Below are 21,116 nucleotides of genomic sequence, written 5' to 3' on the forward strand. Positions count from 1 at the left end.
GGATTGATTACGTTAATAGAGAGGGGCTTTTGTACACTTTGCTAAGGTTCTGCTGCTTTGATTTGACACAAGCTCGGGAGTGGGACGCTGGAAGGAAGTCTTTGGAGAGTTTAAGAAGGAATCAGAGCGGCAAAGTGAGCACAAAGCTTTTATTTAATTACTGGGGGAGTCAGAAATGGGACCACCAGCGCAGAGCCACCAAGCGAGAGCCGGGGGTGGGCAAAGCGCCGGGAAGGCACAGAAAAGCCCCGCAAGCCCCCGCAGGACCTCGGAAGGACAGGAAGAAGGGGAAAGGCGAGCAAGAGGCGGAGCGCACTGGCCGCTGCAGTCCTGACCCTGGGCCAGGAGCTTCCCGCCCTCTCCCGGGCCCAGCCCCGCCCTCCCAGCCCCGCCCTCCCAGCGGGGGCCCACCCCCGGCTCCTCCCCTTCCGCCGCCGCCGCCGCCGCCGCGGAGAATCGAGCGGGGGGCCGGGCCGAATCGGAAGCGCCGAGACCGGAACAGGCCGCCGGCTAGGCGGGCAGCGAGCAGGGAGGGAGGGAGGGAGGGAGCCGAGTGCGTTCGGCGGGGCCGGGCAGGGCTGGATCGGGGGGGAGCCTCCGGCTCACTCGCTGTGGATCGTCCTGCCAAGGCCGGAGCTGGCGGCGCCGTCATGAGGCCAAGCGCCCCAGCCGCCGCCGCTGCCGCTGGGGCAGGTAGGGAGCGGGCGGGCAGGAGGCGGAGGGTGTGGCGGGCGGCGGGGGCCCGGCCCGGCCCGGCCCGGCCCTGCCTCCGCCATCGGCCTGACCGGGCCCCCTCCGCCCGTACGGCCACTCATTAGCACTTGGGGCATTCAGAGGCCTTATTAGGGTCCCAAGGAGCCGGGGGATGTGCATCGGGCAAAGTCGTCTCCACTCCCTGCCCCTGACCCCAGCAGTGTCGGGTCGAGGGCGGCTGGGGTCGCCAGGCCCCCGCCTAGCCTCGGCGTCCCCTGGGAAACCTGGATCCCCCTGCTCCCCGCCCCGGTTAGGACTCTCCCTAGGGTCCCCATTAAATATATTTTTAGAAAACCTGTCAAGGGTTTTGTTCCTGGCCGTGGCCCAGCTCCCTCCACTGTGACGCCATTGCGATCCGAGGCCCTCGGGGCCTAATAGGAGTGTTTGTTTTTAAAAGATGGTCTTTTGACCCGAACCTGAGTATGGAGTAATGTGAACCACCCCGAGGATCCGTCCTCAAGTTTGTAAGGGGGGGAAGGGGCCGTCCTCCAAATACAATTCAAGATCCAGGATCTCGATTGGGAAGGGACCTCCAAGGCCATCGAGGCCTTCCTTCTACACATTAGGCATCTCAGGCCCCTGGAGGTTGTGACTTGTCAGTGAGGACTCTGGCTCCCATACTGGTAGCCTTTCCGATCTCCTAGTGATTCGGCCTAGATGCTAACCTTTAAGGGAATTATGTCTGCATCTCAATGAACTGCCCTAGAAGTAGAACTAGAACACAGAGTGCATCATAAATGCTGGGGCACTTGCCCTAAGGGAATCTTTTCTATTATTATTCTCATATATGCAACTTACTGAAAGTCCTTGATAAGAACTCTCTTGCAAGGTTTTCCAAATTAAGATGAGTACAACTACCTTGAGTAAGCGTGAAAGAACACCAACTAGGGACTCAAGTGACGGAAGAACATAGAAATCTGGTGAAGTATCATAGAAATAATGGAAGGGTAAATTAATTAAATTTGTTGCTTGACAAAAAAAAAATTTGTTGTTGACTACATAATTGGTTTGACTTCTGGAGTATTCTGTAGTCTACATAGATAAAGAGATGAGGGCTAGGTGGTTAGATCATTCAAAGTAATTTTAAAATGGCTAAAATTCACCCGATGGTAATGGTTTATTTAAGTTGGATTTTAAAGTTACCAACCTTGTCTGTTTTGAAAATAAAATTTAGTCAGTCATAAACTTTTGAAATTGTGGTCAGTCTCTCATCCTGCCTGTATTTAAAGTATAAATTGGTGAAATCACAGCATTAAAAAGTTCATTTTTCAGGTTTTTCCAGAAGCACTAATTAGGTATGTGGCAGAAAATTGTAACACTGGATTTGGAATCAGAAGACTGATATTTAAATCCTGATTATGCTCTTTATTTCCCTTTTTGACAAAGGCAAATCAGAACCTCAGTTTCTTCATCTCTAAAATCAATAGACATAGCTTTATTAAGCACCTACTACTATGTGTTTCCAGCATTTCTCAGGGTGGTGGTTGTGAGCATCAAATGAGATTGCCTAAATTGCTTAGTTTTGGATCTGGCACACGTGGTAGACATAATAAATGCCTATTCTCCCTATTCCATTATGTGCTATGCTGGCAATACAAAGTTAAGAATAATTCTCCATAAGAATGGTGGATAAAAAGTTCAACAAGCTAATTAAATACTGGAATGAAGGAAAAAAATTGTATGGATTAATAACTACGTAAAGCTCTTTAAATTTTATCTTAATTTAATTTATTTAAATTAATTTATTTAATTGATTAATTTATTTAAATTAATTATTTAATAATTTATTTAAATTTTATTCTTATTTGATGTACATAAGAGCTCTTTATAAATGGGAAAATGAGCTAAAGTTAAGTGTTGTAAATTTTTTTAGTCTCGCAGCTTATAAGTAAATTGAATTTGTACTCAGGTCTTCACAGACCCCAGGTCCAAGTTTATCATTCAATAGCAAAATATATTTTGCTCCCCTTTTATGGAGAAAAAGACTATCCTAAGGGATTAACGAAATTAATAGAATTTTTCATTGTACTGTACATAATAGGATTTAGTGAACCCTGATGTCTGTCTGAGAGGATAACTAGCCCATAAGATCATAAAAGTTTACTTCTTTGAAAGTCTGTTAGTGTTTGATAATCTATTCAGTTATATTCTTCCAGACTATGAAATGTTGGAAACTATGAGTGTTTGATGATGTAATATACAAACTAAATGTGTTTATCCAGTGTTGTACTTTTCAGAAATGATTTAAAGATTTTGTATGGATGTTCTAGAAAGTGCTTTTGTGGCATTTATACAAGATGCTTAAAAATATGATTGTCAGAAGTAATTTGTCAAGTTAACCATCAAGTTTGACCACCTTGTTAATAAGTTTTTTGTTTGTTTTTTAATTTCAATAGTACTTGGAAATTGATCTTGGACATGATTGTCACCATCACGACATAATCATCAGCGAACATAAATTATTTTCTTCTCCTTTTGGATAACTTTTTTTATACTACAATGGTAAGTTATATTGATATAAGGGGTCCAGACCTTTGATTTCATTAGATTAGGGATAACCACCCACTTTTTCTCTCCTTCCCTCCTTCCCCCCCCAGAAATTTCCTCTGCTAGGCAGATCAGGACTGCTGATTCCTGTTAAGGAATAAATATCAAAAAGATTGCATGGGGCAACAAGAGATTAAATGACTTTTCTAGAATTACACAGCCACTCTGTTTCATAGGTGAGCCCAACTGTTCAGGCACAGATCAGGTTTCTATATACAACTCAAAGTAAATGCCTCTTAGAGTGAATTTTGAGGCAGCTAGATGACATAAGAATTTGGGCAACAGACCTTGAGTCCGAAAGGCTTGAGTTCAGATCTTGCTTCAAAATACTACCTATGTAATGCTGGCCAAGTCATTTAGTTTGTTTGCTGTAGAATAGAAGTATCATTTACCTTGTTGTAAGGATAAAATTAGCCAGTAAACGTTTATTAAGTGACTTGTTAGTGCCAAACACTGCTAAATTGCTAGTGATAGAAAAAGAGTCAAAAGACAGGCATATATTTGCAAAGGTGAAATTGGCAGGCCTTGATAACAGATTGGATATGGTGGGGAATGGGAAGAGAGAGAGAGTAAGGAAACTAAGATGACTCTTAGTTATGAACTTGAACTAGCAGGATGGTCTTGCCCTCTATACCAGTAAAGAAGCTGGGGAACAGGGGTAGAGTTTAGAAGGAAAAACATTAAGTTTTGTTTGGAACATAGTGAATTCAAGATGTTTGGAAGACATTTGGAGTTTGGAGAACGATAAGTAGATTTTTAAATTATTTACATAAAGATGGTAATTAAATCAGTGGGACCTGATGGGATCACCAAGTGAAATAGTATGGGGATGGTGAAGGAAGAGAAGGGATCCCATGATAGAATCCCTAGAAACTTCACCTATGGCTATACACCATGATATAGAGAAGGATTTAGCAAAGGAGTCAGAAGGAATGGTTAGATAGATAGGATGAGAACCAGGAGAGAGAACTGTCTTGATAACCTAGAAAATATCAAGGAGAAAAGGAGAACGAAGTTTGAGAAAAGACCAATGGAACTTTGACTACTAAGATCACTGGTAACTTTGGAAAGAGCAGTTTTGCTGGAGTGATGAGTTTGGAATTAGAATTGTAAGGCTTGATCAAGAAATCAATGAGAGAAGAGAAAGTGCAAATATATATTGTCAGCAGTCTTCTTCAAGGAGGTTGCCAACAAGGTAGAAGAGATATGGATGATAGAGGGGGTAAAAGTATTAGGGGAGAGGTTTTTTAATATGTTGGAGACAGAGGCAGGTTTGTAGGCAATAGGGAATGAACCATAAGAAAGAGAGAAGAGAGAGAGATCAAAGTTAGATAACAAGAGTGTGGTTGACAGGGCGATATTTTGGAGGAAAAAAGATGGAGTGGGATCATTTGTACAGGTGGCAGAGTGGGCAAGAGTCCTTCATGTGAGACAAGAGTTAAGAAGTAGTTAATGCCAATAGTCATCTCAGTGACAGGAGATGGAAAAGAGGAGCTCTTGGTGTATGACCTCACTGGGAAAGTGTGAGGCAAGGTTGTCAGCTGAAGGGAACATTTGAAAGGAGCCCTAAGAAGTGAGGAGATATGAAAACTGAGATAATTATTTATAAAAAAAAAAAAACTTCACAAACCTTAAAGTACTATATAAAATTCTAGATATTACTATTTTAAAATAGAAATATCTAGATGCATTGTTCATTGGATAGATGCTAAATTTGGAGTCAGGAACACCCTCATTCAAATGTGAATTCAGATACTCATTAGTTGTCTGGACCAGTGACTCTGGACAAGTCAGTTTATCAGTGTATCTTAATCTACTAGAGAAGAAAATAGCATATTAATCTTTAACAAAAATAAATAAATAAATAAACCACGGACAATACGGGGTCAATGACCAGACAATTTTGGAGGAATCTTAGAAATATTGTGATTTTATGTGGAATTTTCTGAGATAAGAACCTCAGTTTATATTAATAAAACTACTGAGTTTCTTTATCTTTTTTTAAGTATTAAAAATCTTGCATTTCAAACTCATATTGGTTTTCAAAGTATTTGAGATTTATCACAATTAGTTATTTGATAATGTTTACTTCTGTGAACATTAAGATTTGGATTTGGCCCAACTTACAATGAAAAAAATATATATAGAACATCATTAACATTCAGAATCATTGCACAGATTTCTTTAGAATGGGAGGATTTGATTTTGTTGTAGAGGAAAGATAGCAGATAGTTAAGGTTTTTTTTTTCCCCTAGATAACTTTAGAGGATGAGTACAGTAACCAATAAAGCTGAAGATTATCTGGCTCAAAAAAAAAATGTTAAATAGAATTAGTACATATTTTAGTATTTAGAGATGAGATCTGCAGATCTAAATCTGTAATTTCTTCTCTTTTTATGTGAATTAAAAATTATTCTATTTGAAAATATTTTGGCGCCATCCATTATTGTGGGGTTGGAAAAAGAAGTATTTATGAGACTTTGTTGAGCCAGTTGTGAAGATATAGATGTTTGTCTTCCTTCCCTTCTTTCTTGTATTCAAATGAAAGGTAACTCCTTAGAAAAAAATTGGAGAAAGATCATCAATAATAAAATTTTTGAATCACCAAAAAAATAATAATAATAATAACGGAATGTTAGATTAAGCAGTCTTTTCCCCAAATGCATATTACATTGTATATTATTAAAATATATTCACAAGCAAATTTTTTTTTCCAATCATATTACAGCAACAGACTTTAGAATTAGCTTTGGATCGTGCAGAGGTAAGAAAGTTATTGAAATTTTGTTGTTTAGATAATTTTGCGTTTCGAGTGAGTTATTCTGGTTAGTTTTCCTTTGTTTAAAAAGTTTTTTATGGGTGTTTTTTGTTTTTTAAATCACTATAATTTCCTCCAAAATCCTTTTCCTCTTCTTTTTAGAGAGCTATCTCATATAATAAATAAAAATAAACATAATTGATCAAAAAAAAGTCTGAAAACATGTAATATACAACCCTTATGGACTTGCTATCTCTCCAAAGAGATGGGATGGGTGGTCTTCTCATAATTCTTTTTTCAAGTCATCCTTGTTTTTTAATTTTGCAACATTCACTTTTGATTTTTTTAACGGTTGCTCTTTTCATTTACAGTGTTGTAGTAATTTTCTTTTGGCTCTGCTTATTTTTGCATCATTTCCTGGAGATATTTCTTTGTTTCTGTCTTCATCACATATATAATTTTTTCTTCCGTCACAGCAGTATCCCGTATACTACAATTTTTTTTAGCCATTTCCCAATCGATGAGCATCTACTTTGTTTCCAAATCTTTTCTATCACTAAAAATCACTAAAATATATATAAAAATATACTTTCTTGAGTCAAAGGGCATGGACATTTTAGTCACTTATAGAATTCTAAATTGCTTTCCAATGTAATTATACTGATAACACCTTCACCAACAATCTTTCCACAACCCCTTTAACAATTATTATTCCTGTCTTTCATCATCTATCTCAATTTTCTTCTTCTCAAGGGTATGAGGTAACACTTTAGAGTTGGTTTTATATTTTATTAGTGTTTTGCAGTATTTTTTTCATGTTTCTTAATGGTTTGCAGTTCATTTTTTGAGAACCAGTTTTTCAAATACATTGTCCACTTTTCTAAGTAATGGATTTTGGTATTTTGTATTTGTAAAACTAAAATATTGATAGCTCTCTGTTAATTATTTTTATATCTTGGATACCGAACCCTTTTCAGAGAAATTTAATATAGTAGATTAATTAATTTAGTCCTATACAGATGCTTTTCATACAGTTGAAACTGTTTAACTTTTATAATAGTTACTATCTCTTGTTTCTCCAAGAATGAATTTCTTACCCTTCATTGAGAGTTTTATGATTGAGCTGTGTTGAAGTCATTTTCAAGTAGGTGTGTTTTGGGAGAAAAACTTAGGATATAGTTGGAATCTGGACATGATATAATTAAAAACCCATTGTGGAAGAAACTTTCAAACAATGACATTGAAAGCTTATTAAGATAATTTTTACAATAGTCACAATATAAGTCCTATCTCTTACTTGGGTTTTGTAATCATGTACCTTTTACCTACTAGGACCCCACTGACTTTAAACAATTATGAGGGGCAAATAGTGGAAATTAAGAATGTTAGCAATTTAATTAATTTCTAAATTAAATATGCTATTAAAACTCTAGAAATTTAGACAACTTCCCAGCAATAATATAGATGGTAAGAGCAAGTTCTGGAATCTTGTGTTGCCAATTGATCTTTAAATGTTATATTGTTACAAATAATTGAATTTTTTTATAAAGCATAATTTAAAATACATTGGAAACTTGCACGTACTTTTCTGGTAAAGTCACTTTGTAATCTTAATAATTGTTTAAATCATAAAATAAATCAGTGTTTTCACAGATTCCTTTTTTTTCCCCCCAGTATGTCATTGAAAGTGCCCGTCAGAGACCTCCTAAACGGAAGTATTTATCTAGTGGAAGGTATATACACTTAAAAATTTTAATAGTACAGTTTTAATAGGAGGTGTTTTATAATCATTATGATGGTTACGTTAATTTTATGTATTTTTTTCTTATTTTTAAGGAAATCTGTATTTCAGAAACTATATGATTTATATATAGAAGAATGTGAAAAAGAGCCTGAGATAAAGGTAAGTAGAATTTTTCTTTATGTGGTATAATACCCATTGAAATGCAAGGAAAATAGTTAAATGGAGATATATAAACAATGACTTTTTCATTTTTAATATTCTTAGGAGAATATCTTTGAATTTTTCCAAGGTAAATTTCAAGCCAGTTATATAAGCTTTTTTAAAGACCTTACCATCCTTGGCCCTAAGTTGTATTTTTTAGGAATATGGAAGCACATAGCAGAAAATTAAGAACTAACATCACAGGATCAGGGCGAGATAAAAGATACTAAACCATTTCCTTAAGTTTTTTTTTTTGCTGGAAGTAAGTGATTTCCTAAAGTGATTCTTGTACATTCAGAAAATCATTTGAATCTAAAGGTAAATGAGTAATTTGATGATCTTAAACATAAGCATAGAAAGATTAGCTTTAAAGTATTAAAAACACAAAATAATTCAGATATAGGTACTTGAAACAGTTAATTCAACTAGTAGGTAATTTAGCTAGATCTGTTGGGGCCAGATTCGTTAGGCCTGTGCTTTTCTAAAATTATATCTAGAAACTATACACAGGAATCAACTTGCCTTTGGAAGAAGTTATTTGAATTTTTCTAGGTTACTCCTAGACTACTTAAGAATTCCCTCTTATGTTCCATGGTTTTTTGTTTTTTTGTTTTTTAATCAAAAACAATAATGGTGTGATTTTCTTTCCCAGAGATTCTACTTGAAACTTGAGCTAGTTAAAACTAAGAATAATTTGTTCTTTAATATTTTTTAATAGGGTTTTTAGTTTTGTTGTTTTTAATTTTCAAGATGTTTTCAAGAATGGTAATTCTCCATTGTATTAGTTAAAATTTTTACAGAAATTTGATAGTTCCTCATTTGCTGTTGAAAATAGTATTTTTGATCATCTCAAACACATTTCGATTTAGATTAATATCTGCCTCAGCATAAAAATCTAATAAAAATAATCATGTTTGAATGTGTTTATTGATAAAATACTGATAACAATTTAAAATAATCTCTTGCAACAATTTCTTTAAATGGAGATGAAGAGTAATTTGATTCTAATTTTCTCTAAAGGCCAAGAAAATAATATAAGGTGCGTAGAAAATTATCAAAACTGGCTACTTCTAAGTAATTCAAAGAAAGTATTTTACATTTTCTTTTGCAATTTGGGGAAAGAAAAAATAACATGGACCAAAATGCCCTCATATTTTTTATGTAATGAATTTCAGTTGAAAATAAATGCCTTCACAGTGCTGATTGCCATTTTAAAAAAATCTTTAGATTTATACTGACCCAAGTTCTCTTTGAAGCACGTGTTGGTTTATTGATATGGAAAGTGTCTCGGAATGCCTCTTTGCTTATATTGTGCCCTATAGAGTTAGTTACCTTAGGAATTATATTTAACTGTTGAATGTTCCAGTAAGTAATCTTGGATCCATTTTTCTAAAAGAATCATTTATACATCAAATGTTTTAATGATTATTTTCATGAGTTCTGTCTCCTTTTAAAGCAGAAGCTGAGACGAAATGTGAACTTGTTAGAGAAACTTGTTATGCAGGAAACGCTCTCCTGTCTGGTAGTCAATCTATACCCAGGAAATGAGGGCTATTCTCTGATGCTCAGGGGAAAGAATGGTTCAGGTAAATATTATATGCGTACAACACTTGGCTTTTAACTTTTGTCCCTTGACCCATACTCTGGAGTCTTTTAGTTCAGTATGACCTGTTAGAATTTATGTTCAACTGGTAGAGCTTTTGAAAACTAAGATTCACCTCCACATCTTTAAGACTAGTAAAGGAATTTACTTTTTTTTTTAACGTAAGTTATAGATTACATAATAAATTTTAGTGTGGTGAATATTATGGTTTGAGTTATTTTTAAAACATACATAGGCATACTGCCAAAAAGTTTTCATTTTGTCTTGGTTTCAATTTCCTTTTGCAATTGTGCTATCAAGAGAATTCTGTTATGAATGACTATTTTATAGATGAACTATTTAAGCATCAAAATAATTTATTATGATGAAATACAAGAAATTGCCACCTTTCTCTTATGTAAGATAGAAACCAGTCCCCCTGAATGTAAAAACCATTGCGATTATTGACTTCTTTTTAACCAGTAGACAGTTGCCTAGAATTTATATGTATTGGGTTTTGTATTAATAATTTTCTTGAATTGGTACTGATTGTGACAGAATTGGTTTCATATCTATTGGTCAAATATTTCCTAAGATTTTTTTGTCTTATCTTTTTTTTCCTTACCTCATACTTTTGTGTAGTTTATCATTCATCCCTTGTTCTTTATTCACATTGCCACCATCCTAATGGAGGAATTATTTATATTTTATACCATCCTATCCCACCCCTTTATTCCCCAACCTCCTCTAATCCATCTATTATATTAATTTAATTTTTCTTATGTTTATATCAGATTGGGCCATTCCTCTTCAGAAATACTCAGTAATTCCATGTGTCTGGCTAAGTAAATTCTTCTTCCAGGCATTTAAGACTCTCCACAGTCTGTTGCCATTCTGCTTTTTAAGAGTTCTGCTGATTTTTTCCAATATTCATGATACTCTTCAGAAACTTATTTTCTAATATTCTCATTCTACCCCCTCATTCCTATTACTAGCACCCCCAGAAAAGCCACCACCACCAACATGTTCCCATGGGTCTCTTTATATGATTTTATGTGCCCTTATTTGCCCTCTTCTCTTGTTCGGTTAAGTTTCTTCCCATTTGAGCATAACCCATATGCCACTTGCTCTCCAGGCACAACAGTTGTTAAGTCTTCCACTTTTTATGGCACTTTGTCTTGCAACTTTCCAGTAGATCTAGGGTGTAATATATTGTATTTTGTCATTATTTATTTGTATTTTATCCTCTTATTACACTTTAAACTCTGAGAGAGCAGAGAAAACATCTCATCTAAACATCTTGTCCCCATAACCTAGCTTAGTGTTGACTGTGTGGAGCGATTTTGGTAATTGATGTAACTTAAGTGAAAAGGAGCTTTAGAATCCTTTTAAATGAATGGCTTTATGTTCATTGATCTTTTATGTGTCTATTGTGGTTCCTATAGAGAAAGAGGATTTAAATTCTGAAAATATACTTTCCTTTTCCTTTATTCACAATTTTTCTTTATCATTTTTAAATTTAGATTCTGAAACCATTCGCTTGCCTTATGAAGAAGGAGAATTGCTTGAATATTTAGATGCTGAAGAATTACCACCTATTTTGGTTGATCTCCTTGAAAAATCTCAGGTAAAAAATATTTCCTCTTTAAATTGCCTTTTTATTGGTTGCATGTTTCTTTTGGTGAGAGATTACATTTAATGTGTAACAACTAACTGCCCTTTTAGAAAGTGGAAGGAGTTACCAAACTTTACCAGGGGAAAGTTGATTTGTTGTAGGATCTAGAATGTTTTTAGTTTCAGGTATAAAAGCTGAATATTCTTGACAATAGATTGCTCTGTGCTGAATCTAACATAAATAGGCTGAGTTATTTGCTTCCTACTGTTGTACTTACTTCACCAGTTATCAGTTACCAAAACAATTACAAATGTTCCTAGAATGAGAATGACTTAATGTTTATGGACATGCATTTGCATAAGCTTACATGTTCTTGCTGCAGACAAAGTTTTTGGTATTTGTTAAGACTAATCTCTTACCTTTGACATCTATTTAACTCTTAAAATAATCAGTTTTCCTTTTATTAAACTCTGGATCTTCATTTCTTTTATCCAGACTTCTTAAATCAGGGTTTTAATTTTTTTTCTTAAAGTGAGGCAAAAAATAGCAGCCTAGTTTAAATGTTTTATGCTAAAAAATCATTTTAACACAGCTTCAGAATCTTGATTCAGTCTTTAAGAAAGTAGTATTTAGAGGCAGCTAGGTGACGCGGTAGTTAGATTATCAGCCCTGGAGTCAGGAAGACTTGAGTTCAAATATGGCCTCACACTTAACACTTCCTATCTGTGTAACCCTGGGCAAGTCACTTAACCCCAATTGCTTCTGCAAAAAAAAAGAAAGAAAGAAAGTAGTATTTACCTCCTTTCCTCAAAAAAATTGTCTTCTTACACAGGTTAATATTTTTCATTGTGGGTGTGTCATAGCAGAAATACGTGACTACAGGCAATCTGGGAATATGAAATCTCCAGGTTACCAAAGTAGACATATTCTCTTACGTCCAACAATGCAGGTGAGAGTATTTTTAAATTAAATTCTTAAATTGTAGGTTCTTGTTTTAATTGATGATTAATTTTTAATTGCATAATTTATTCCTTTGCTCATTGTTATTATTATATAGATGTGCTATTTACTTTTTTTCAGACTTTAATCTGTGATGTTCATTCTATAACAAGTGATAACCATAAATGGACACAAGTAAGTTCAGAATTTTTTTTTCCATTAAAGATCGTAGGTATAAAAAAAATATCAAAAGCATGAATTTACATATATATTCATAGTTGAAGTTTATAAAACAAAATTCCTTTCCACATTTCAAGTCCCTTAAACATTCCAAGACTCTTTGGGGGTTTGAATTAGTCTGGACACATTGGATTTATCTTCTCCCTCCTGATAATTTCTAAATTAGAGATTTAATAATGGAATCGAAAATTATCTAACAATCAGTTAATCTCATGATATGATAATACTAGTCTTAAAGTATTTTGAGTGGAATCCATGTCATCACTTTTCAAATCTTAATTAGTTCATTTCCTTCTTTCACACCATCCTCTATTCCATTTAGGAAATCCCTCCCCCTGTAATCCAGCCCCCGTAAAGAAAATTAACAACTCAGTCTAGTAATTTAAATCATTTCTATAGGATGTGATTATAAGAGAATCATTAACCATTACAGTAATAAATATTTGGACATTTCTCTCCTTGGGAGGGAAAAAAACAACTATTTCAGTTTAACAAAATGATAAGTGTATAAACTATGCTTTTTCTTTTACAAAAGTTCTTATTTAGCCATAACATTGATTTGTCAATTCTAGATTTAAAATTTTTGAATCATGGTGCTGTTTTAAAATAGAATTCAGTGCTAATAAAAGATTAATAAATTAATAACATAGTTTCTTTAGTGTCAGTGAAAGCATATGTACATATTTATATACTTATTTTTGAAGTAAAATTGAGTGTTTTCAGTTTATATAAACAAGTGTAGTTGGCTTTGTTCTGTTAGCTACTGGCCAATCTGCACAAATTACATTCTAAAGCAATTCTTTTTTTTTTGACCCTGTCTCAACTATAAAGAAAACAGTGATCTAATCAATAAACACTTCTAATATGACTGTAGAAATTATTGTATAATCAGTAGAAGTTTTTTTATCCTACCAAATCCTTGAAGTCTTATGTTGAAATTCTAAAATGAAGAATTTCATTTCACTCACAATATGTTTGAAGGTACAAGAAGTATTTAAATGTCTAAATATATATTTTTTTATTAAGTATTAAAATGTCTCAAATGTGCTAGTAATATTTGTTTATATTTCAGGAAGACAAACTACTTCTTGAGAGCCAGCTTATCTTAGCCACAGCAGAACCATTGTGTCTTGATCCTTCTATAGCTGTGACCTGTACTGCAAACAGATTGCTCTATAATAAACAGAAGATGAATACTCGACCAATGAAGCGGTAATTCTCTTTGCCCTTCAATTGTACATATGCTTAAGTAGATTCTACTGTAACTAGCAGTCCTAACTTTTGCCAGAATTCTTATTGTATCAATAATTTTTTCCCCTACGTGGCCTATGGAGCTTGTGTGCTTTGGTTTTGATCTCATTGCAGTCCCAATGTTTAATTAAAATTTTTTCTGAGACTCTTAGAACAAGTTTCCAGAGTTCCAATAGTTTAAAAACCCATTATAGAGAAACTTAAAAATAAAGTAGATAAGAAGAGGCTACATATGAACCAGGATGTTAGTTTTTTTACTTCTTGAATAAACTAGTACCCAATTAAATGTTTAGATTGGTCACTAATTTAAAAATGGTATTTTATAAACTCAGGTTTTTGTCAGGAACTGTAGAAAACATACATAATCGCATTTATAGTATCTAGATTAATGTTTTAGCTATATATTCTACACATGCTTTATAAGTGATAGTGTTATTTACTATGAATAATTCAATGAAAATCACCGTGAGAATAATTTTCTCACGTTGCAATAGTTCTTTGTTGGCCCCTTTATCACTGATTGAGCTAGGACATGGCTTGAAAAATCTGATGTGTTCTGCTCTTACATGGGAACAATATTTTTCTTGTAATAAATTTATATCTGAAGTTTTACATTCTAATTTATAATACTGAACTATGCAAGTTCAATTAAGACTTAAGACAATGTAATTATTAATGAAGACAATTGGAAATAACCAGTAATTAGATAGAAAATTCTCTTTTCTATTGGAATTTATGAATTCATGAATTTTTTCTTTTGTTTCCTTAATTTAAATCAACATTTAAAATGTTTTATTATTTAGCATATTGTCTTTCATTCTTAAGATCCTTGCTTCTAGTATTTTAAAATGCATGGAATGAACCACCTTTCTGTCTGCCTCAAGTCCTTAAAGAATGAGTAGATGCTTCATTTTGTACATGGGCTGCCTTAGCAAGATGAACAATCTCTTAGGAGACTATGATAATGAAGCCTAGAAACCTCAATGAGTCTCAAAAGTAGAAAGCCGAAACTTCTTATTCTTGTGTTAATATCCACAAACTGGTATGGTCTTTTTTTCTGGCCAGTCTTGTTGAGATTAACATCTGTGTTGTGATCTAGTAGAAGTAGTTTACAAGTACCAACATTGACATTTACTAGTCTTGTGTTCTTGAACAAATCATTTCATCTTATCTGTAAGTCTGGCTGTACCACAGCCAGAGTGGTGAGGATCAAAGGAGATAGAAAATGCTTTGGAAAACCTTAAAGCTCAATATAAATATTATTGCTGACATTGTCAGATTTTAGGCCAAAGTCCTTGAGTACCATTATTAATTTGCTTAGCATAAATATGTTCATTGTGAATACCTTTTGAGACTTGTTTAAAACATTAAATATATACTAATGTTGGAGAGAATGAAAAACTATTTCTGAATATCTTTTTTTTTTTTTTTTTTTTACACAGGAGGCATTAAATTTTGACTGAATAATAAAAGCATATATATGAATATTTCCAGGAAAGCTGCTTTATTATATTACCAATTTAAAATAACCACCACAAATTTAAGGCCTCCTGTGTGTTGCATATGTTCTTTAAAGCTTTCTTTCAATATTGTTTTTAATTTTGAATATTACAATCTTACAGATGTTTCAAGAGATACTCCAGATCTTCCCTGAATCGGCAGCAGGACATATCCCACTCTACAGCTCCTCCACAGCTAAGATTGCTTGATTACTTACAAAAAAGAAAAGAGAGAAAAACAGCCCAGCAGTATGACCTCAAAATTTCTAAAGCTGGAAATGTAAGCCCATTTTCTTTCTTTTTCCTTTTTCTTCCCTTTTTTTTTTTTTTTTTTTTTTTCTTTCAGCGAGGCAACTGGAGGTAAGTGACTTGCCCAGATTCACACAGCTAGGAAATATTAAGTGTCTGAGACCTGATTTGAACTCAGATTTTCCTAGCTGTAGGTCAGGTGCTCTATGCCCTGAGTCATCTAGCTGCCCCCCCCCTTGTCTTTTAAAAATTGATATTTATTGATAAAATAAAACCTTACTTTGTTATAGTTTTTCAATATACTTAACCCTGTTACTTAATTTTTAGTGTGTGGATATGTGGAAACAGAATCCCTGTTATTTGACTACACCTTCAGAAGTGGATGTAAGTTAATTAACTTATTTCTACAAAAGGTAACTAAGTTTAGCCAATGCTGATTTAAATTTTGAACCAACTTTCTATATATATGGTAATAATTTTTTAAAAGTAATTAATTCATTTAAAATGCTATTTTTTTTTTTTTACTATACTCTGTGTTAGGATGTTGTGAATAAAATAGCTCAAGATATTAAAAGACTAAACTCTTTTTATAGGGCAAGATTAATCAAATTATCTCCCAAAGTAGGCTGAATACAAAATGGAGCTCTGTAACTGATTTAGTTTTTCACGATCATAACGTGTTAATGTCCTTTTTCTCTCAAGTTAATTATACTCTAAATTGAAAGTTTTAGGATGATCAGTTAAAAGCTTAGTTACCTATGAACCATAAGTGAATGGAAGATTATCTTTATAAAATAACACTATTTTGTCTTCCTACCACTATTCATGTAGGTCTTTCTCTTCTAAAATGAATGGGATTTAGAGTGAGAAGGAACTAACTTTCTCATCTTACAGATGAAAATGCAACAGTCATATCTGTAGTAAGAAACAAGACCCAAGACTCCATATCCAATGTTCTTTCCATTATGCTATCTGGTCTCTTTTTCTAATATACTCGTTTATAAAACTATTATAAGAAATAGATTGAAGATAGTAGTGTAGAGTGAATTTTTTATTTCAGTAGTTTATGTGTTTCTCTGGAAACTAATTCTGCAGAAATAAGTTTTTAGTACAAATACTGGGGACACACTCTTAAAAGTTACTTAGATCTCAGACAAAAATTATGTAATTATGGAGTTTTGAATTAATATTATGCAAATTTTAAGTCTTCACCAAATAAATATAGTTTCAATCATGGAAACTATTCAGTGGTAAGAAATCTGGGTAGGAATTATTTTAAAGACAAATCGCTTTTCCAGAACATATAAAAAGACAAGTTCTAAACATTGTTAAACTGTGTTTATATAGGTGAATGTTATTTCATTCATCTTAAATAGCTTCTTGAACTGATGTCTTTATTTTTTAAAAAGTTCTTCTGTAGAATTGTAACCAAAGGGATTATTGAACTTCTTAAGTTCTTTTCCTTCTTTCAAACTTTTTTATTCATTGCTCTACAATCTAGTGTTTTGTTGGTTTGACTTTTTAGGTGGAAAAGTATGCTAAAGTGGAAAAGTCTATCAAATCTGATGACTCACAGCCAACTGTCTGGCCAGCACATGTGAGTAATTGAAACTTCTGCCAATCTCTGTTTCTAATGCTTAGTGAAGATGTTCTGGAACAAAATTTATGAAATATTAAGAGTTATCTTTTTTTAAAATAATTGAAGACATCTGGCTTCATAAGGTGAACTTAAGGCTTCCCCATGAACTGGGGAGTGGGGAATATGTTCTTTATATGAATGTTATATTCATATAAATAATTTTATTAGAAGCCAACTCTAAATGTTTTTTTGATTTTCTCTACAAGTATAGGTTACTATCATTTACTTTTTATTGTAAATCTGTGATGTATGTTTCTTCTAGAATTGGATCTTGAAGAAAAAAAGTCACTATTAGTCTTATTCTTTGAAAATGGCAACTACTAGATCTTTTTAGTGGGAAGATTTCAAATTAATTAGGTTATCCTCAAAATTGAAATAATAGAGGATTCTTTCTTTGAATAGAGAAAAAGTTATAAATAATAAAAATTAGGGTTGGGTTTTTTTTTTAATTAGGATATATCCTTCTAATATTTAGTATTTTCATTTTCTGTGTCCTTTATTTGTATCTATCATATTTCTGTCAAGCTGGGTTCATGGAATTAAAATTGCCATTGTATTTTCGATGTGATAAATAATATAAAAAATACTTCTAAGTTATTTATATTGCTAGGCAAAAACTTAAAAAGCCAGGTGCCATATCAGTCATTTTCCCGTTTGCCGGTTACCAGATTGGGGCAAGGTGAAGAGAAGTGAGGGGGCAGTGGAATGAAGTTGGGGCATCAGTTGGGGCCTATGAATTGTCAGAATTTGTTACAGCAGGCTCTCACGTACAGATGCTCAATTACCTTTTCCCCTGTTTTACCATTTATTTGGATTTCTGCCTTGCTTTGGAAGAACATTATTTGTGATATTTTATCTTTTTTTAGGAGATAAAAGAAGATTATGTGTTTGAATGTGAAGTTGGTAATCAGTTTCAGAAAACGAAGCTAACCATTTTTCAGTCACTTGGTAATCCACTCTACTATGGTAAAATACAGACTTATAGAAGTGACGAAGAAACTGAGAGCCCAATAACACCAACTCAGTAAGTTGTGTTTAAATACACATGTATTTAGATCAGCTGATTATACATGAACATTTCTTGAGCTTTTATTATCTGCAAAATTTTCTGATAGACTTTTGACAAATAAAAATCATTTAATTTTTAATTTGAAATAAGGTGAAAATTTTAGTTTGTTTAGTTACCTACTTTATTTAAAGAGTTGCTTAAAAACCCAAAGAGGTAATTTATTTTCTATGCTTGTGTTTAAATTTAAGAAACATTTATTAAGCATCTATTGTATACAGTTTACTTGTAAAAACTGAGGAAGATAAAATTATAGTTTACATTTAGGTAAAGAGGTAAAACATGTGAATAATGAATAGTGAAACATGACAGTTTAAAGAGATGTTAAACCAGGTGCTGTTGCTTTGGATTTAAGGGTAAAGGTTGTCATCTAAAGTTAGAATGTGAAAGATGGAAAGACTTCCCATAGGATTTGGCATTTGAATTAATTATTAAAGGATGAGGAGGCATTCAAAAGAGGGAGAAAGAAGGGGGTATGTGTATGAAGAGCTATAGTATTCCAGATATAAAGAACAGTGTGAGTGTAGAAGATTGCAAGACATATTTGGAGACAGAATAATCTAGTTTAAGTGTAGTATAGAAAAGTTGTAGAGGAAGAATTTTGGTTGATAGCTAAAAAGGGAGAGTAAAACCAAATTATCAACACTTTGAATGCCATTCAGCAAAGTTTGAGTATTACTCAATAGAGCAAAGGAGCAACTTCCATAAAGAAGATTATTAGACAATAATGAAGAATCTTTCATACTGTGGAGGATGGAATTGAAAAAACCTTCAGGGAAGCTAGTGCACTTCTTCAGAAAAGTGTCAGTAATGATCTAGACTAAAGTGGCAGTGGGAATAAAAAGGGAACAGATGTTACGGAGTAAAATGGAGAATTGGATGTTTGAGAGCTGAGAGATAAGAAGCAGAGATAATGCTAAGATTTTGAAAATAGAGGCCAAATGAATATTAGTGGCAGTAATAGAACTAGGAAAAGGAAGTTTAAGGGAGATGGAAAAAGCCTCATTTTAGGCATTTCTCCCCCAGAAGAGCCAATAGGACATCTGAGTAGAGATGAGAGTCTGGAGTTCAGAAGTAAAGTAAGAGTTATAGTTTCAATGATCTTGTGATGAAGAGAGCCATGTACACCCAGAGATATGCCTGTGGGAATTGGATGTGAACCACAACAGAGCGTTTTCACGCTTTTTGTTGTTCACTTGCGTTTTGTTTTCTTTCTCATTTTTTTTCCTTTTGATCTGATTTTTCTTGTGCAGCAAGATAATTGTATACTACATATGCATATATTGGGTTTAACATATTTTAACATGTTTAATATATATTGGATTATTTGTCATGTAAAGGGAGGGTGTGGGAGGAAGGAGGGGAAAATTTGAAACACAAGGTTTCGCAAGGGTCAATGTTGAAAAATTATCCATGCATATGTTTTGAAAACAAAAAAACTTTAATTTAAAAAAAAAGAAAGAAAAGTAAGGCTTAATAATAGAAACTTGGGAGTTATCTGTATAGAGGTGATAATAGGAGCTATGTAATTAAATAAGTTTGCAAAGGAGAAGAGTATAGAGTAAAAAGCAAAAAGGTCTAAGAATCAGAATCTTGGGGTAGTATGAACTATGATGAGGGGGAGGAACAAAAGAATTCTGAGAATTACCAGTAGACAGAGAATAAGATGTGTCTAATATCTCAGAATCCAGCAGTAGAAAAGAACAGTTGTTTCAAATGATGCGGAGAATTCCAAGAGGAGGATTCAGAAAAAGATATAAGATTTGGCAATATAAGAAACAATCTTTGAAAAATCAGGTTCAGTAGCATTGACTTTTCTTGGAGAGACTTTTGTATTTCAGAGGATTGAGGAGAATAGGTAGGTGGTCAGGAAAGAATTAGTATAGGAAACTTTAAAAGATATTTAGCAGTTCACCATTGTTCATTGTCTTTGTCCTTTGTACTCGAAGAAGACCAAGATGGCAATTAATCTGGCAGAATTAGGAAATTGCAGCGTATTTTTAGGCAGGTGGGAAGGAAAAATGGACAGGAAAGGGAGGGAAAAGGGGATAATTACCTCCCCCCCAAAAAAAGCAGGATCTGAAAGCTGTCAGGAAAGAAGCCCATTTCTAAAGACTTCTTTCTTCTAAAGTAGGTGCAGAAATCATCTGATAAAAAAAGGTTGGGCTTTGGGTTTCATTTGAGAACCATAGAAAATGGGATAAGAATGAAGAAACTTTGAAACTGTCACCATAGGTAAAATTATAATGATATTTATAAAGGACTTGTCTAAGTTGTACAAAATCCTTTTCCATACATTATCTCATTTGATCCTTAGAGCAGCCTTTTGAAGTGGTTTCTAAAAGCAGAGAAATGAGATAAGATTTTTATAAGAATAGAGAGCTTAGAACTAGAAGGGATTCCAGAAAAACTCAACACTATACCTGAAGCATTAATAGATTCTCTCTACAATTCTACAATTCTACAACTCTAAACTCCTCATCTCCTAAAGTAGAATATTCCATTTATTGCTAGCTCAGGTATAAGGAAGTTTCCACCTCTCCAATATTATCCATTGTTTCTAGTTCTGTCTTGTGGAGCCAAACAAAATAAAGCCTATTATTTCTTCCACTTAACAGCCCTTCAGGTATTTAACTATAGCTATTATGTCTCTTCTAAGTCTTCTCTACAGGCTCGCCATCCCTAGTTCTTTCAACTGATTCTTTGGTAGCAAACATTTGAATTACTTCACCCTTGTACTTGCCTCCTTCAGGATATGCTCCAGCTTGTTATTGTTCTTCATAAACCAAAATTTTTCCCCAAATCCTCAATTTCTCAGTACCAAGAGGAAGTCATAGACAAAGTTTTGTGAATGTTGAGTTAAATATCCAGTTGGGGTTACAAATAACCACTTTCAGGAATGACCAGACATGTCCTTGTCTATATATAATATAATAATTTAGAGAGAAAGGATGAGAGACAGATTTCCTAGGGTCAAAGATACTTATTTCTAAAATTTATTAAAGTTAAAAGAGATCTTGATGATCATTGACT

At 33.8% G+C, this 21,116-nt stretch overlaps 1 protein-coding gene across 14 annotated transcripts in view; it reads left to right on the forward strand.

The window, feature by feature from the left end:
• The first annotated feature begins 533 nt into the window (after positions 1-533).
• SUPT20H (SPT20 homolog, SAGA complex component) overlaps positions 534-21,116 on the forward strand; it is a 55,016-nt gene continuing 34,433 nt past the window's right edge. For 7 of the 14 annotated variants that reach the window (XR_004233288.1, XR_004233289.1, XM_031961978.1 and 4 more), the window contains exons 1-14: positions 534-693; positions 3,150-3,255; positions 6,029-6,064; positions 7,733-7,791; positions 7,895-7,961; positions 9,460-9,589; positions 11,109-11,212; positions 12,033-12,149; positions 12,281-12,334; positions 13,452-13,591; positions 15,253-15,409; positions 15,706-15,762; positions 16,904-16,975; positions 17,884-18,041. Coding sequence is in view for 12 of the 14 variants with exons in the window: in XM_031961978.1 (XP_031817838.1) it covers positions 3,253-3,255; positions 6,029-6,064; positions 7,733-7,791; positions 7,895-7,961; positions 9,460-9,589; positions 11,109-11,212; positions 12,033-12,149; positions 12,281-12,334; positions 13,452-13,591; positions 15,253-15,409; positions 15,706-15,762; positions 16,904-16,975; positions 17,884-18,041 (1,154 nt within the window). In the remaining 2 variants the exon portion in view is untranslated. Of the gene's footprint in view, positions 694-794; positions 1,701-3,149; positions 3,256-6,028; positions 6,065-7,732; positions 7,792-7,894; positions 7,962-9,459; positions 9,590-11,108; positions 11,213-12,032; positions 12,150-12,280; positions 12,335-13,451; positions 13,592-15,252; positions 15,410-15,705; positions 15,763-16,903; positions 16,976-17,883; positions 18,042-21,116 lie in introns of those variants that run through there. The other 7 variants (XM_031961982.1, XM_031961989.1, XM_031961985.1 and 4 more) reach the window with 5 other exon arrangements.

The sequence above is a fragment of the Sarcophilus harrisii genome, chromosome 3 (assembly GCF_902635505.1).
Source record: "Sarcophilus harrisii chromosome 3, mSarHar1.11, whole genome shotgun sequence".
Lineage (NCBI taxonomy): Eukaryota > Metazoa > Chordata > Mammalia > Dasyuromorphia > Dasyuridae > Sarcophilus > Sarcophilus harrisii.